The sequence below is a fragment of the Sander vitreus genome, chromosome 15 (genome assembly GCF_031162955.1).
Source record: "Sander vitreus isolate 19-12246 chromosome 15, sanVit1, whole genome shotgun sequence".
Classification (NCBI taxonomy): domain Eukaryota; kingdom Metazoa; phylum Chordata; class Actinopteri; order Perciformes; family Percidae; genus Sander; species Sander vitreus.
The window spans coordinates 25,526,124-25,544,113 of NC_135869.1; the positions used below are offsets into that span (position 1 = coordinate 25,526,124).

The following is a 17,990-nucleotide window of genomic DNA, read 5'->3' on the forward strand; positions in this document are numbered from 1 at the left end:
TTATTTTTGTTTTCATTTCATCTTCCTGTAACTTATTAGAATTAGCTTGTCTGTTCAGGTTATTTTTTGCCTGTCCCTTTTCTTCTTCTGTTCTTGTGCTTCAAAGGTTGTCCACCTCATATAATACATAGGGCTTTTAATATTCCTTCTGCAAAAATGATATGCTAATAGTTTGTCACCTTTTTGGATTTTAACCTCCAGCAACTTTGATGTCATTCAAAGGAAAACATTACTGATGCAAATGCAGGGATGTGTAAATTGTGTGTGTAATTACCTTTGTACAGGCCACCATGACCCAGTAGCATTGTAACTGTTGGGAATGGTATAGAAGAGGTTGAGGTGATGGGGATTTAACTTTATGTATTGTGTACTGATATATTGTACAGTTCTTTAACACACTTTATTTACAACAGTATTTGTGTATATTTTATGAAGTAATAAAAATGAATAATGTTGCTCACAACTGACCTTTCTTTTTCAGCTTTTGCTTACTGCTGCCTGGAAACTCTTAGGTTGTGTGTGTTTTGGGATTTTAGGACACAACAACGTCTATGTACAGTTACGTCATGGTCAATGGAAGAGACCCGGAAAAATAGAGATCGTGACTACGCATGCGCCAACAGCAGAGTTTTCGGTGGTAGCTAGGCTGTAGGCAGCTGCTGTTGATACAGTGAACTGGTGATGTGGATGAAATAACGGTTTCTAGTTCACCAGTTTCGGATGGAAAATGAGGAGATAAAACCAGTTTTTTTTTTTATATGCATTTCGAAATTGTAATTGAGTGTGCTTCTTAAAAGCGTGTTAATATTTCTTTGCTTTGTTTTGACTTAACGGGGAGAAGCAACAGCAAGCTAGCGCCAGGCTAGGAAGGCTAGCTAACATTAGCTAGCATCGCTCGGCGTAGTTGATGCTCAGCTGCCGACACTGCCAGCTTTATAAAAAGAGGCAAGTTTCTGGGGTTCAAACAGTGATGCAGTTATAAGATAAGTGGCTGGCTGTCGTCTGAATATTATCTCTTGGTCAATTAACTTTTTGTACTCCAAAAAGGTTTGCAATCGATTTGAGATGAGCTAAGTGATGCTTTGATTCAAACCAGCGCAGATCAAACAACTGCAGAGGAGGTAAGTAAACCAGCAGGATGGAGTCCTGAGCACTTAACAGCTATTGCTTTTTTTTTTAGTTTAGCGTGCTTTTCTTAACTCGTGGACTCGTTTAAATGTAATAATCAATCACTGGTGATCAGGTAAATATTGTCGCCTCTGGATTTTCATTAAATATGATGTCACCCTTTCTCTAAAATGCAGCATGAACTGTGGTCACTGTAAAGTAGCTCTGCGGTCTTCAGTGCCTCTGCTTGAACACAGCCTTAATAGCCGGATGCTTTACAGTATGTTTCAGGCAGCTCTCCTAGCCTTAGGACGTATGATGGCCTGTCACATAGACGGCTGATTCGATTGAGGTCAAAGTACAATACACGTTTTGAAAGCTGCCCACGGGTGCAGTCAGCAGGATTGATGAGTTGCCTCTCTATGTTGTCTGTGGCCCACTGCGAAGCACTGGGCTTTGTTGTTGAAGGTGCGAGCTGGTGCTCGTGATCATCGGCGTTGCTTGTACGCAATGAACACACCTGACCCTATATTCATTTTTATCAGATGACGTGTAGACAACTTGTTTTGACTGATTTCTATGCATCATACCATGGTTGGTAAATAAACGAGTAGAATCCATGTCAGACTGCTACTCTTATCCATCAGGCTAGGCACTATTGCAAAAAGAAGCCATGATAAATGGTAAGTCCTTCCCCAATAACCGCATATAGTACATTATATCTGTTTGGACAAAGCTGGGAAATACTCTACTTGATGTTGATCACATTAAAACATTGTTTTTATGGAAAAAGAAACAGGAACTGTGTTATATCAGAAATCATTGTGCGAGAAGTTTGACTAACTAATTGCTTTGTAATAAATAAGATACAATAACAAATGACGAAGACTGGTATGATGCCAAGTTCTTAATAACACCAATTATACCAGCAAATTCATAATCTGGCTGTGTCTTTCTGGTATTTCCTTCACAAAACAGTCCATTTATTATGCAGAAAGTTGTGTTGTTGAAGTTTCTTTGCCCAAGTAGTTGAAGATATTCTGGCGTGTGTGGCAGTGACACGCTGATGTGTTTCTAGCTGATTGAGGCTTTGGCAAGCAGCATGAGTCATCCATAACCACACTGAGCGCGAACCTATATTTAGCTAGTGCCCAGTGGGGCTTGAAAGTCATTGTGAAAATAGTTTTCATTGTGAATGATTAGATTATCGCCTTCCTGGAATCCACACCAAGACACTGGCGTAGTTGGAGAGATGACAGTGCTGAGGGATCTGCAATGATTAGATCACGTTGGTGGGGGTGGTGGCACATGGAACATCTTTCTGGATGCTTTTGATGTTGCAAGCTCCAGTTTGGCCAGTCTTGTTTTCATTGTTCAATCAGCGTGTAATTATGGGATTTAAAAAAAACAATTGGGGTTGAGTGTAGTAAAAACCCAATAAAGGTTTTGGACTCTGCAATGCTGCACAGTTGGCTTAGTCTTTCGACAACCAATGTTGAGGAACACAGATATGACTTTAAGCCACTCAACACTGGGGGAAAAAAAGTTCTCAGACTTTCCCAGCTGAAACTCTGGTGATATAATGGCTCCCTTTTTTATAAAACACAGATTTGTGGAGTAGAACAGATAACGGAACAATTTAGAGTATACATTTAGATGAGGTTACATTACATTCCTACATTCCTATATTATCGTTTTTAAATCCGTTTTATGTCAAGAATCTATCTTATTGCAGCACGTGCGACCTCCGTCTCTTGAGCCTTAACTTTGGTGCTGATTTGTGGGACGGGGTTTCATTACTCTGAAGAAATACTGTATGTTTGTTTTAGTGTTATTTGTAGCTACACTATATTTCGTCTTTCCACAGCAAAGCACAGGAGAAAAGATGGGGAGAAATTGGGTCAGCAGCCCCCAGCTCGTTGCTGTCACGCTGAATTGCTGTGTTTGATGGTTCCCCCCCCCTTCCCTCATGTGTTGGTGTGTGTGTGGTTTCTACACATTTTGATCATGCTCTCCTCACCCACCTACCTTATGCCTTGTCACATTTTGATCTCGCTTCATTGGTCTTTCCACACAATCTCTTTTGCAATGTCCTACTTTGCTCTGCAAGAGGATGTTGGCTTGAGATTTAGTTCTTAGACTGTGCAGGCCTGTTGAAATGCATTTGCACATTACAGTGATTCGTTCAGCTTTATAATATGGAACATGCAGCTGCTTGTTGTTGTCCATAGACTGCTACTTATTTAAAATGTCTAGTGCATCATCTTTGATTAAGTCTCATACACACCTTTTCTTCATACAGATGGGTCAACTTTGGCGGCGAGACATCGCCCTGTCAGAGAGGTTGGGGAATGACTCTCCTGTCGGCTTCGCCCCGGGGCCCCCAGCCACGGTGGCCCCACAACAGTCCAACTCCTCCTGGGTCCCAGAAGCCCCAGTGGTCACACCAGAAGAGCCAATTTTCCTCATGACCTCCACTGCCCAAACTATTTCAGGGTTCTTTGTTTGGACAGCGCTTCTGATCACATGTCACCAGGTAAGGAGAGCATGACATTTGGAGGTTACAGATGATCTATCGGTCAAAGGGGTTCAAACTAAACTTAAACAAGGTTTCAGGCTCTGTCTCCACAACTAATTTATTTTGTCCAACAACTATATGTGTACCTATTGGAAGGTATTTTTTACACTGTACTATTATCTGAACACAGCCATACAAATAGCTCCTTTTCAGTAAGAGCAACAGTAGACACTCGCACCCAGGACCATTTTTCCATGAGCCCCTGTTGATCTAAGGCTCTATAGATGCACGTTCACACACTAAAGACATGCAGGCACTCAAAGTTCACATCCTGGGGAAGACAGATTTTCCATGTAGCTGGTCCACACTATGTGTTGTACATTGGCTTAACACTAGGATATTTATTAGGGGTGTGCAAAAAAATCGATTCACATTTGTAGCGCGATTCAAGCTCTACCGATTCAAAATCGATTCATAGAATTCCAAAAATATATATATTTTTTTTGTTTTATTAATGGCGTGTATACTATTGTCCTGAAATGAGTTTAGCTCGCCATTCCCATAGATGGCGCTGCGTCAAATTCACACTGACGCCTGGGCACTCTTGTCATAATCAGAAAAAGAACGAGTGCAGCGGAAGTAGTTTAGTCGGAGCAAACAATGGCAAACCTCGCAGAAAGAATTATTCAACCTGCTCCATCCTCATTGAAGGCGAGAGTTTTGGCACATTTCGGCTTTTATAACCTCGAGGGGAAGACGGAACTTGATAGGAATCATGCTATATGCAGGCTTTGAAAAGCGAAAGTTAAGTATTTTGGAAACACCACAAACTGGAGAACTCCCATGGCCATCACCCAGAGATTAACATTAAAGACGTGGACCAACAACAACCTAAAGTACCTAACATGCCAGTCAACCAACGCACTCTCTTTCAATGCCCTAAACTCCCACCCAACTCTGAACCAAAAGCTCTTTTTATTTAACAGTTTTATTTTATACTTGAATTAAATGTATTTGAAAGCTGGCCAAAGCTTGGCACTTTGCAGTTTTTAGTTGCAAAGGTTTAAACGTTTAGACATATAAAGTTATATCAAACTACATTTAATTTGTTGTTTCTTTTCTTTTAAATTGTCTACTGCAATCACATGGGAAAAGTAGCTATATTTACATACTGAGAATCGTTTTTGAATCGAATCGTGACATTTCCTAATATTTATGCTTAAAACTAGAGCTGTCAGCATTAACGCGATTAAGGGCCGAACATAATGCGTTAATTTGTTTTAATCGCATGCCGCCATTTATTAATTTATTTTCACTTCACTCGGCTTTGCGTCGTGCCTAACGGGATACTATTTTGCCGCACTTCCTCGTAACACATCCTGCTGCTGCAGGAATAGTAACGCCGATTTCGGCGCCTCATTCTGGTGCCACTGATATGTCTGCGCTTCTCTCTGATGCTCTGAAACAGACGTTATAGGCAACAGAAACATCGCTGCACGTGGCGCTAGTTAACACTATACTCGACAGCAGCTAACGTTAGCCTACCGCTATAGCTAGTAGCTGGATGTAACAATCTGCAGCTGCTGTTGTCGGAAAAACACAGACGGTGCGTTCAATGAAACTGGTAATTTACACCCCCGTGGTGCATTCAAAGTTGTTGTTGTTGAATGCCCTTTTCCCATCTGGTGGTTTTTGTCATTCAACAGCTATTTACTAGTGAAATAAGTTATTGTTATAGTGATTACATTATTATTAAATCATTTAATTTTGACGATATGGCCTTAGCAATAAACAAGCCGTTCTTTAATGTCGGCAACTGTTTAGTACCCTTCTTTTTTTTAAACTTTCTTAAAAAGTATCGGTTCAGGCACTTTAGCACCGGTATCCAAACCAAACAATACCCAACCCTAATATTGACTCTAGATTCAAATGTAATAAATATATAATAAACAAATACAAATCTTAAAATAAAGTCACTTTCTTTGCATTCATTTGATTCCCAATCAAGATCCACTGGTAAGAATGGCTTTCCATTGTTAATATGTACTTAAAAACAGTTCTGAAATGCAAATAATAGAAATTTAATCATGTGCTAAAACATGCGATTAACTATAGAAATTCAACGATTAATTGTGATTAAGAAAATGTAATGGTTTGACAGCCCTACTTAAAACACATTTAGTGTTTGTGTGAATAGAATGAGACAAAATTGTTATGAATGATAAAAGCTGGGATGCCTATATTGTTTTTAGGGAAGTTTACCATCAGAGTAAGAAGCACCTCTTATGCATTAAGTATTTGAAACCTATGATATAAAGACTGCCTCTCTAACTAGGTGCCTAGTGTTTTGGGGAGGGGCATTGTATGCCTCTATTTGATAGCCAACATTAGAGATATGACAGGAAATGAGGGGAGCGAAAGATAAGGAAGGAAATGAGGGGAGCGAAAGATAAGGAAGGAAATGCAACACATGTCCCTGGTCAGAGGTGAAGCAGAGGTGTTGCAATTCATGGTCAGCGCCCCAACCCCAAGACCGCCAGAGAGCCCCCACCTGCCAGGTTTGATTGACTGAGGTTGATAATGCCCCCTGAAACCCACCCAACATGTGCCAAATGCCTCAGGTAGCCTAGCCATAGGGAAAGTATGGCAAAACCTCAATGTTTGCTGCCCTAACTGCTGCTTGTCTGTAGCCTGTAGAAGGATCCTCATTAGCTTTACAAAATATCAACTATAGTGTGGATAGTCTCGCATTGCCAGACCTTACTCCACAGAATTGGGGTGGAGGGTCTGGCTAGTCCATGCAGCATTGGGATGGGAGAAAAACGTGCTCTGGTTTATTGGCATTTCTTTAAAACAATCACAATCGTCTTTGGCGGTGCTAAGCGCCGGACTCAATGACGGCGCCTCTGCAAAATAGCCTCGGGAAGGAACTTGTTTTGGTGGAACGTGTACGTTCAGAAGTAGTTTTAGTCGGGCAACAGAAAACTCAGATTGGACAGGTAGTCTAGCTAGCTGTCTGGATTTACCCTGCAGAGATCTGAGGAGCAGTTAACCATAGTCCTCAGAAAGTTTAGAATGCCAACACAAAGAAAGCGGAAGGTGACGGACATCTCGCTGAACACGAGGGACGTCGGGCGGAATTTCCGGCGGCACCAGAACAATCCCGGAAAACATTGTCGATATAGACTATAGTGTGGATGATGTGAGGAAAATCTCTGGAGAATGTTTAGTGTTAGTGGTGCAGATAAGTGCAGTATAGTGCATACATGCCGTTTGCCCTGTTTGTGTCAGTTCATCAGCCTTCATGTTACAGTGAAGAATTTAGTAAGCTTCCCTTTTATTTAAGTAAGATCTGCTCTACCTCGGCTTAGATTAATGATTTGTCCTCCATTGTTCTTTACATACAGGCTTAAAGAAGAGCCCTATTTCACTCTGGCTCTGGTGGTTCTAGCTCGACTTCGACATGAAAGGGCAGGGGATGGGTGTGTGTGTGTGTGTGTGTGTGTGTGTGTGTGTGTGTGTGTGCGGAGGAGGGTCTCCTAGCAACAAGCCCTGTGAGCGGAGTGCACTGTCTCGCTTGGTGTATTGTCACCCACTGTTTGTTATTTTACCAAAGGTGTGTGTCTGTTTGCAGACCAGGAAAGGTGATAGGTGGGACATTGTGTAAGCGGAGAGGAGCCGGATGGAGCAGACAGAGGTGCTCTGACAAAGGCCCACCCTGTTCTTCCTGCCGTCTACTGCTCTCAATAGGAGTGATGAAAGCCCAGTGTCAAACTACCCAAAGCGTGTCAGTGCATGCACACACCACACAGTGCTCCAATGTCCGACTTAGACAAATGTATACTGGCTGTACTCTGACCTGTACGGACAGACTAGAGCCTGATGAGAACACACATGCAGGTTTTATGAGGTAGCAATTACTTTCAGGTAAACTACTTTATCTATACAGTTATTAGTTGTGGTTTCACAAGGAGGAAGCTGATAAATATTCCCCTTACAGTATCTTTTCCCATCTTGTTTTTAATGTGACAAATATGTGTTGCTGTTTAAAAAAAAAAAAAAAAGAACTGTTTTGTATTTACAAGACCTAATTTTTGGGACATTTTTTGCACATTTCACACAATTGTAAATATGTACAGTATGTTCTGCATCCTGCCAAACAGTTCATTCATCATTCATCAACAGACAAAAGCAATTCAAAACAATCCAATGTACTGCATCACAGCTTGTGATCTGCAACTAAATAAATAGGTTGAATAGGGCTGTCAATCGATTATAAAAACGTAATCTAATTAATTACACTCTGTGATTAATTAATCGAAATTAATCACATACATAATTAACGGTGCCTGAACCGATACTTTTTAAGAAAGTAAAAAAAGAAAAGGGAAAAAAAAGGATACTAAACAACAGTTGGTGACATCAAAGAACGGCTTGTTTATTGCTAAGGCCATATGGTCAACATTAAATGATTTAATAATAATGTATAACAATAACTTATTTCACTAGTAAATTGCTGTTGAGCGACAAAAACAACCACCAGATAGGAAAAGGACATTTACAATAACTTCAAATGCACCACGAGGCTGTGGTTTACCGGTTTCAATGAACGCACCGTCTGTGTTGTTTCTCCGACGGCAGCTGCAGATTGTTACATCCCGGTGTTGAATCCTCTACAGTAAAACACAGTCACACTTTACACCGTTTAGCGTTAGCTGTCAGCATTTTAACCGTGTTTAATCCAGCTATTAGCTAGCGGTAGGCTAACGTTAGCTGCTGTTGAGTATTGTGTTAACTAGCGTCATGTGCAGCGGGGTTTGTGTTTCCTGTAACGTCTGTTTCAGAGCAGCAGAGAGAAGCGCAGACATATCAGTGGCACCAGATTTCCGTCTGTATGCAAACGTCAATATGCAATGGATTAATCTGCGTTAATTTTTTTTTTTTTATGCGTTATTTTTTCTCAGATTAATTAATTGAAATTAACGCGTTATTTTGACAGCCCTAAGGTTGAAACTCCTTTACTGGTATAACCCATATACATTATATCAACTGCATGTTTTATGTGTGCGTTTGTGTAAATACAGATGTTCTCATGAGCATGCCTATGTGTTCCAGTGAGTATTTTTGTCTTTCACTCCCTCCTTTTGATTTAATTTCACTTTTAGCTTATGCAGTATTTCTAGCATGAGCAGCTCTATTGCAAAGCCAGATGATTCAATATGACGCCATCAAGAAAAGGTGCTCCAGCTGCTCCCTTAACAACTTATGGAAGGCTGATGTTGTAGACAAGTTAAACGTTCAAACCTGCTGTTTTTGTAGTGCTGATCCAAAAGAATGCTCTTACTCCTAAAGAACATGTTGCATTCAGTCACCATCCACACATATGAACATATAATTATTACCAACTGGGACAGCGTGTGATACAGTGGTTTAGTCTACGTGATACGGAGGTATATGCAGTATACCCACTAAGAAAGCTCCAGGATTTCCATATACCCACTTAAAAATGCCCAATGGACACGCAACAACATACTTTCCATTATCATTTTGATATATTTTGAATTGTCTTCTGTGTGTGTCTTTTTCTGCGCATAGGCTAAATAAAGGTATTTCCACCGTAAGTTGGTGCATTAAAGCGTATCCAAATGCAGAAAATGAAGTTGCTGACACTCAAAACTTCCTTAGGGGCGCCCGGATAGCTCAGTTGGCAGAGCAGGCGCCCATATGTATATAGAGGTTTACTCCTCGACGCAGCGGGCCCGGGTTCGACTCCCTTTGCTGCATGTCATTCCCCCTCTCTCTCCCCTTTCATTTATTCAGCTGTCCTGTCAATAAAGGCCTAAAAATGTCTTAAAAAACTTCCCTGGGGGAGGACACCCAGACTCCCCAACTATGATATGCCCCCCCCTTCCCCAAAGGCAGATTATGGCCCATATAAATAAGGCATATATATACACACACACACACACACACACACACACACACACACACACAGTACAGTATACCCACTACAACACATTAGACTACACCACTGGTGTGATATCAGATGTCAGAAGTGTCTCAGTTTCAGGCTCTGGGAGTGACTCGTTTGTGCACCACATCTGTGACAGAATCATAAAAAAATTAACATTGAGTAGATATTTGCTATTCACTACCCAAAGCACATAAGTATATATTTTACTCATTGAAAATTCCTGGTTACATAATGGGGTCTTTCATGGGAGCATTGTATAAGTATGGCGTTAGACTTCTGACCTTTGCTTTCTCTGTTCTTTTTAGATCTACATGCATCTGCGTTACTACAGCTCTCCAAATGAACAGAGGCACATAGTTAGGATCCTCTTCATAGTCCCCATCTATGCCTTCGACTCCTGGCTCAGCCTTCTCTTCTTCACCAATGAGGAGTATTACGTGTACTTTGACACAGTCCGAGACTGCTACGAAGGTGAGTGGAATGAGGAACGCAGTTCAATGAGCTGGTACACGACGAGCATTTTCTGCTGCAGGCTGGATTATGTACTGCCATACTTGGCATGCAAATGGCAGAATATTCACCACAGCGGAGGGGAGCGAGAGTTTTGTGTTCTGATGTGTCCTTTGACTCCCAGTAGAAATAAGAGTGTGAGAATTTATGTGTCGTGATACCCCAGTGGCAGATGGCCTTTGTAGTGTCTTCATTTACAAAGGTTGCCATCTTTGTCCTCATGTCTCCATGGCCTCTTGGGATTGCAGGGGAGGGGGAAAGCTGTTTCCTAGCAACTGTATGAAAACCTGTGAGCACATCCTTGAGAAGACTTTTAAATGGCATCTCACTCGTGAGCGGATAAATTGTAAGCTTATTCTATATCTTAGAAGGCCTCTACTGTCACAGGAATTTCTCACAGTATTTTGAGAATAATTAAAAATAAAGCAAGCAATGATGTAACATAGCCTACTATAGTTATTCTGATGGCAGTTTGCTGATGGCAGTATTAGTCCATTGTCACCATTGAGCTTTGTTAGGATAATCGCCTGGACCTGCTCGTAGTGCTGGAACTATTAGTTGATCTACAGGAAGGCAAAGATGCCAAACATCAGCTGGTTCAAGTGTCTTCATTGTGAGGATTTGCTTGAACTGAAAAAGTCTTTGACTTGGATTCAGGATTCACTTGTAATGGGCATTCATCACTGTTTTACATGACATTTTTATAGACATACTTGGCAGATTAATTAAAACAAAACAAAATCAATAACACCATGTTATGTGCAAGGCTGCTGTGAGCAGTGGAAGCTAACGGTTTGGTCAGTCTGCTGTACTCTGTCGTGTCTTGCAGTGCGTGTACAATGGGTGAGAGATGGCATGGTAAGGGTAATGTGTTGGTTAATGTAGAAACAGACTGCTGCTGTTCATATAGACACAGTGCCGTCGACTGCAGGTCAAATAAACACATTGTTATACTCATATATACTCATGCTGTATATGTCTCTGTCCATATTACAGAATGAATAAATAGTGTGTGATAGGAGAGGTTACTGTTTATGCTATTAGATATGATAGAAGTGACAGACAACTAGCTTTATTAAGGTACAGTAATGAAATGGTGAGCGTTGTCTCCACAATAAAGGATCTAGATTAATGACTAAGACATGCATATGTGTTGATGCTCTTGTTAGTAACACATGGATGGATGGATATTTATGCTCTTAAAATGCATGTTCATGTTATTTTCATCTGCCAGCCCCGTTCAAGCTAAATAGCAGTGAAAGTGCATTTTAGAGTGAAAAAAATATTTTATGTGTGACCTGTTATGCAACATTAACAAAGGCAGCGCTGTGCTGACTGTGTTCTGGCAGGGGTTGATACAACCACAGACTTGCTGTTAAACTCAGCCACTTTAAACAGTAACGAGAGCAGAGGCAGTGGGAAGCTGGTATCTGTGGGTTACCCTTAAATTAGCCTGAGAACACCTGGGGCAGCAGATGAAAAAACATTCCACTCTCTCAGGGACACCAACTACTACGATCAGTATGCAGTCCAGTCAGGTTTAATTAAATTTGATGTTACTTCTCAACAAAATATTTAATAAATGATTAGTGTTTGCTAGACTGAGTAAACCCAGCCTGATCTGCTGGCGATTTGATTTCGCCCTGCAGCTCAGGCTGGAAACCTATTTATCTATCCTGCTTCCGTTACAATTTTGCGGGGACCAATCACAAACTGGCTTATCCACCTGGCGCGCTATTGGCGGGTTTAACACGATGACGATAGAGAAGCGACCAAGCAGCTTCTTGTTTACATTCAACATGACGGCCACCGAAGCGCAGCAACCCGTTGATGTCGCTGCTACATCACCTGGATCGTTGGTCTGATTGGTTGAAGGACTATCCAATTGCGTACAGAGTCATTGAACTATGATGTTGTGATGCTATGATATATGTATGCTGTTTGTTCAATAATGTTGACTCTAACAAACCTCTGAGGCCTTCACTGAACAGCTGTCTTTATACTGAGATTAGATTACACACAGGTGGACTCTGTTTACTAGTTAGGTGACTTCTGAAGGCACTTGGTTGCACTGGATTTTATTTAGGGGTATCAGAGTAAAGGGGGCTGAATACTTTTTGCACGCCACACTTTTCAGTTTATTTGTGAAAAAATTTGAAAACCATGTATCATTTTCCTTCCATTTCACAATTATGCGCCACTTTGTGTTGGTCTATCACATCAAATCCCAATAAAATACATTTACGTTTGTGGTTGTAATGTGAGAAAATGTGGAAAAGTTCAAGGGGTATGAATACTTTTGCAAGCCTCTGTATGTTAACCTGCTCCACCAACTGATCCAACCAGCCACTACCCAATCATTTCTAAGCTGCTGATGGGGGGGGTTGACTCACCTTTCTGCTTTGAAATGGCGAGCTCAGCAGTTCCGAAACAAAATCAGCAAAACATAATTATGTAATTATAAGTGTTGACAACACTGTATAAAACTAACCGACTGCTGCTATAACTATCATGCATCAGACGGTATGTTTTTGGAGGTTGCCAATAATATTTAGTGTCTCCAAACCCACAGCAGCAACGTCAAGATGATATTTTTGTAAGAACTTTAGTATAAATGCAGTTAGTTCGGGGGTCCATGCTCAATTACAGTGATGTTTTTCTTTCTTTCTTCAGCCTTTGTCATCTACAACTTCCTGAGTCTGTGTTACGAGTATCTGGGAGGAGAGAGCGCCATCATGGCCGAGATCAGAGGGAAACCGATCGAGTAAGTCTCGTTTGTTCAGATCTTCCCTTTTTGGATTCCATTCTTTCTTGCTGGTATAAATACTTTACAGTAATTTCATGTAAAAAAAATAGCCTGCCTACTTTCCCAACCATTTTGACTCGTATAAACCTGCACTCCACTTTAGGTCAAGCTGTATGTATGGCACCTGTTGTCTGTGGGGCAAGACATACTCCATTGGCTTCCTCAGGTTTTGCAAACAGGTACCAATCACCCTCTCTTGGCTCATATAATGTATATTGTTTAATATTACTCAAATGTTGTGCTTTATGGATAGATGAACTGTCCAGTGTTACATGTTTTATTGTTTTTGCTTTACTGAAGGTGTCTGTTAGATTCTCAAATACACAAGTGTGTATGTTAATTCTCAGTAGGATCAGCTGTACTAGTGACACTGAGTCATTGATTTAATGTTAATATCAGAAATATTTCCTTAATGTGATTGGCATTGAAAATGTCTGGTCAGAAGCTTTATACTCAGATTAGCTATTTTAATAAAAAGACAATATGACTTATGAGTGAAACAATCTGGTGCAGCATTGCTGCATTTTACTGGCCTTCTCTTTTGTTCCTACCATGTTTGCTTGTTGTCCTCTCACTGTCTCTCTCACTCTTGCTTCTTCAGGCAACTCTCCAGTTCTGTGTGGTGAAACCTCTGATGGCAATGATCACTGTCATTCTTCAGGCCTTCGGGAAATACAAAGATGGAGACTTTAAGTACGTTTCAGCAACAACTTGGAGCAGATTGCCATTCACAGCATAGCCATCTCCCTGAGCAGGGACTTCTTGTGTTCTGACTTGCTGTGGTTTGTGTCACACCACTGCAGACACGGAGCAGATTCAGCTCAAAGTCTTTTCAGACCATAATGGCTGAGCAGCATTGGTTGAATCCAGATAATTCAGTTCAATTTATTTATAGTATCAAATCATAACAAGAGTTATCTCAAGACACTTTACAGATAGAGTAGGTCTAGACCACACTCTATAGTTTACAAAGACCCAACAATTCCAGTAATTTGCCCAAGAGCAAGCATTTAGTGCAACAGTGGTGAGGAAAAACTCCTTTTAGGGAGAAACCTGGGACAGACCCAGGCTCTTGGTAGGCGGTGTCTGACGGTGCCGGTTGGGGGTGTGATGAACAGTGGCAATAATAGTCACAATAAAGATAATGGAAGAATGACCAGAAATAGTAGTTGTAGTAGTTCATGGCACTGCAGGGTGTTACAGGACGTAGCAGGGTACAGCAGAGCATAGCAGGGCGTAGCAGAATGTAGCAGGGTCCAGCAGGGCATAGCAGGACGTAGCAGGATGTAGCAGGGTACAGCAGAGCATAGCAGGGTATAACAGGGCATAGCAGGGTGCGGAGTAGAACCACCGGGACAGCTGCAACCATGATTTAGGTGCCACCCTAAGCCAAGGAAACATGCTGGGCGAAAAAAAGAAAAATTCACATCTGTAATGAGTTATCATTTTTAAAAGAGATAAAATCAAATCTCTGGTTATCTCTACTGTGCATTTCTTAGGTTATTACTCTCAAATCCCTAATGAGGGCCTGTAAAAAAAAAAATAAAAATTAAAAAAAAAAAAGAGTACTGCTCTACTGTCCAAACCATCTTTTTATGAACCTAAAGCTGCATATTTATGTAAAAATCATTGTTCTTCACAAGGAAGAGCTACAGTTATTTGCCCAGATGAAAATTGTCTTAACAAACTTGCCTTGTGTAGGTTCAAGTTGATTTGTAAATCAGTGTGACCTCTTCTTTGTTTCCTCACTTAGACATTTGCCTTGTATGTCATCGCTAAAGCACGTTCTTTTTTCCCGTCTCTCTCCTCCAGCGTTGCTAGTGGCTACCTGTATGTGACCATTATCTACAACATCTCCGTCAGTCTGTCGCTCTACGCTCTCTTCCTCTTCTACTTCGCCACACGTGAACTGCTTGTCCCATACAACCCCGTGCTCAAGTTCTTCATGGTCAAATCAGTCATCTTTCTCTCCTTCTGGCAAGGTAAGAAGACCGCCTTCTGAACTTGTTAACACATGTATACAGTATGTGCGCATTATTTTGTTCGGCAGCCTGTAGGTACGTTTTTATTTAAATATTGCGTACCTGTTAAGTGAATTTTCTAAAGGTCGGCAAAAGAAAATCGAAACCTGTAACTGCAAATATTCAAGAGGGTGCAACAAGATTACATACTGTAATTAAAGGAGAGCTTTGTTTCATTCGTGAATTATTTAGTTTTCTTCTGGATGGTTTTTGGTTTTACTGCTGACAAGAGGTTGTCCTGTAACCTCATCTCTCAGTTCACACCAGCTTCACCTGGTCTGTTAATTTTCCAACTGTTTTCTTGTTCTAATAGGTGGTTGTTACATTTCTGGGGGTCCAGTCTCACGCACAGATTAAGAATGCACACACACTTTTTTTTTTTTGTGCCTGTTCTCTACGATTCAGGGATGCTGCTGGCCATCCTGGAGAAGTGTGGAGCCATCCCTCAGATCACCTCGGCCGACTTCTCTGTGGGCGAGGGAACAGTTGCCGCTGGTTACCAAAACTTCATCGTCTGCATTGAGATGTTCTTTGCTGCTGTCGCTTTGCGCCACGCCTTTACGTACAAGGTCTACATGGATAAAAGGCTGGACTCATATGGTGAGGGAAGAGAGTGTGTGTGTGTGTGTGTGTGTGTGTGTGTGTGTGTGTGTGAGGCTAGTGTAATTCTGATGGGTTTGAGGTAGGCCTGCACAATAAATCATTATAAAATCGCGATCTCGATTCACCCGTTTGCGATTTAATTTTGAAATGACCACTTTTTTTTTCTTCTTTTTTTTTTTAATTAAAAAAAAATAAAATAATTAAAGATTTATTTTTTGGGCATTTTTGACCTTTATTTTGATAGGACAGCTGAAGACATGAAAGGCAAGCAGTTAAAGAGTGTGCTAAGAAATCATTCTGTTTTTGATACTGTACTTAAACTGGCAATTGACAAACTCCATTTCTCTAGAGACTGAAGCTGTAGCCGCAGCATGTTGATTGACATGTTTTAATTATGTAAAGACATGTTCAAGGAGTTCAGATAGAGCATGTACATCGTGGCAGAGAATCGTGATATCAATTCTAAGCTAAAAAACATGATTCATATTTTTCCCTGAAACGTGCAGTTGCTAGTTTGAGATTTAAAAAAACTAAAGCAAAACATGTAGGTAATGTGTATGTTATAGTGTGTAGTGTAATCTGTCTGCTCTGAATGTGAATGGTTCTCCATACAGACTGATTTCTGCCGTCTAACAGAACTGATCTGACCTTTCTCTTTGTGTCCCAACCTTTTTTTACTTTGAATCCTTTCTTTAACACTCTATATATTTTGAGTCTCTCTTCTGCTTTTCCTTCATTTTCATCTTGACTTTCTTGTGTTCCTTGTCTCTCTTTTTCCTCCCCCTTTTCCTTTTTCTCTCTTCTTCAACGCGCTGCACTGAAAGGCTCATTTCCTATCTATGGACAGTACGGTAGGTCTGATGTTAACTGTGTTTCTCTGTTTGTCCCAATGAAAGTACTTTTTGTTTGCCTTTTTGAGTTTGATTATTGTTAAATGTCCTTTTCGGTTTACACTTTTAAAATCGGGGGTCGACAGCTTTCTTGTTTAGTTTCTTTGTTCATTTTAAGTCAGTGAATTCAGGCTTTGAACATTTTGCTTGTCACAGTTTAGTTTGTCTGATGTTCCTTCCCCCTCCCAGCTGAAAAACATTTGTGTTGAGAAAAAAATGAGGTGCTAAGATCTGAAGTAATGTAAATTAGTAATGTAAACAGATGTTACATCATCACCTTCTTTAAATGTTAAAATGTGCACTCATCTTGACCTCCAGTAATATCATACTACCCACTGTTGCGTTATTATATATATGTATATATAATCTGCATGTCTATGCCATTCAGGAAACTTATTATTTATTCCATCCTGCAAAATAATTTATATTTTTTTTAAATTCAGTTAGAAAGAAACATAAGTTTATGGATTTTCTGACTCATATTTCACTTTGATACCTCCCTCCCTGTCCATCCTGTTCTGGGTCTCTTTATTAATATTGCGACCTCTCTGCCTTACCTTTAGGTCGCTGTGCCCCAATGAAGAGCATCTCCAGCAGCCTGAAGGAGACCATGAATCCAGGGGACATGGTCCAGGATGCCATCCATAACTTCTCCCCAGCGTATCAGCAGTACACCCAGCAGTCCACACTGGAGCGAAGTGGGGGGCCACCCCTCTCCCGTAGCCACAGTAACATCAGCACCCGCGGGGACAACGAAAAGACCCTGCTGCTCAGCTCTGACGACGAGTTCTGAGACTCAAACACACGCTCGCTTTACGCCCGTAGTCCATTGATTTTATCACCTTTTGTGAGACAAATCACATCTTTTGTTGTTACCTTAACATGGAAGATCAGATTTGGTTTCCCTTTTTTTTTATTTTTATTTTTTTTAACATTTAGAATGAAAAGTGTCATGTCAGACTTATGGAGCTGTGGTTGACAGACTGTGGGAAGGGATTGAGTGTTTTTACAAGGAAAGGTAATAATTGGTACAGTAGGAACAGAGGATGGAAAGGTTGTTGTCATATTTAGTCAGGGAGAAGAGAAGTCACGATGTTTAGACATTATCAGGTTTATTAACTGCTCATGTTGTCATTTGTGTTGATGTCATAGAGGCCATTAATGACACAACTACCATATCACACGGGTCCAAATAACCGTGCCTGCATATAGCGTCCTTAAGCTGAAACAAATGAATGACAGATATAAGGTGTATGCTAGAGCAAATAAGTGCCATCTCAATCTAAAACACTTCATCTTTCAGTTATTATATTGCTTCTGAATCCAAACTCCTCATCAGCCCTCTGCCAGTTTTGCCTCTTACCGAAACATTGCCAAATAGAGGAGTACCCCGTGCTCCAGTCAATGAGACACACTGTCTTAAGATTTAGAATTGATTTATAGTCAAGCAAAACTAAGGAGCCTTTGAATTGCCAGGCTTTATTTTAATATATAACAATTTAATCACATTTTTCTTTTATTTTAATGTATGACCTTGAAGGTTTTAAATTTAAAGAGTAGT

General features: G+C 40.7%; 1 protein-coding gene across 2 annotated transcripts; it reads left to right on the top strand.

Annotated features, from left to right (window-relative positions):
- Positions 1-619: 619 nt before the first annotated feature.
- On the top strand, positions 620-17,262 carry LOC144530832 (transmembrane protein 184B-like). Of its 2 annotated transcripts, XM_078270600.1 has the most exons (11): positions 620-945; positions 1,048-1,121; positions 3,410-3,643; positions 9,905-10,070; positions 12,783-12,873; positions 13,019-13,094; positions 13,517-13,608; positions 14,728-14,897; positions 15,342-15,536; positions 16,364-16,390; positions 16,993-17,262. In XM_078270600.1, the coding sequence occupies exons 3-11, from the start codon at positions 3,410-3,412 to the stop codon at positions 17,220-17,222; spliced, it is 1,281 nt and encodes a 426-aa protein (XP_078126726.1). In that variant the 5' UTR covers positions 620-945; positions 1,048-1,121; the 3' UTR covers positions 17,223-17,262. The 2 variants fall into 2 exon arrangements, with proteins under 2 accessions (XP_078126726.1, XP_078126727.1); XM_078270601.1 differs by lacking the exon at positions 16,364-16,390 and having other exon boundaries at positions 620-1,121.
- The last annotated feature ends 728 nt before the right edge of the window (positions 17,263-17,990 follow it).

What these genes read in the sequence shown, in the direction of transcription:
- LOC144530832 (XM_078270600.1), top strand. Translation starts at nt 3,410, where the DNA reads ATGGGTCAACTTTGGCGGCGAGACATCGCCCTGTCAGAGAGGTTGGGG. An exon ending in ATCAGAGGGAAACCGATCGA is followed by an intron (nt 12,874 to 13,018) that starts GTAAGTCTCGTT and finishes ACTCCACTTTAG; the next exon opens with GTCAAGCTGTATGTATGGCA. An exon ending in CTTTCTCTCCTTCTGGCAAG is followed by an intron (nt 14,898 to 15,341) that starts GTAAGAAGACCG and finishes TCTACGATTCAG; the next exon opens with GGATGCTGCTGGCCATCCTG.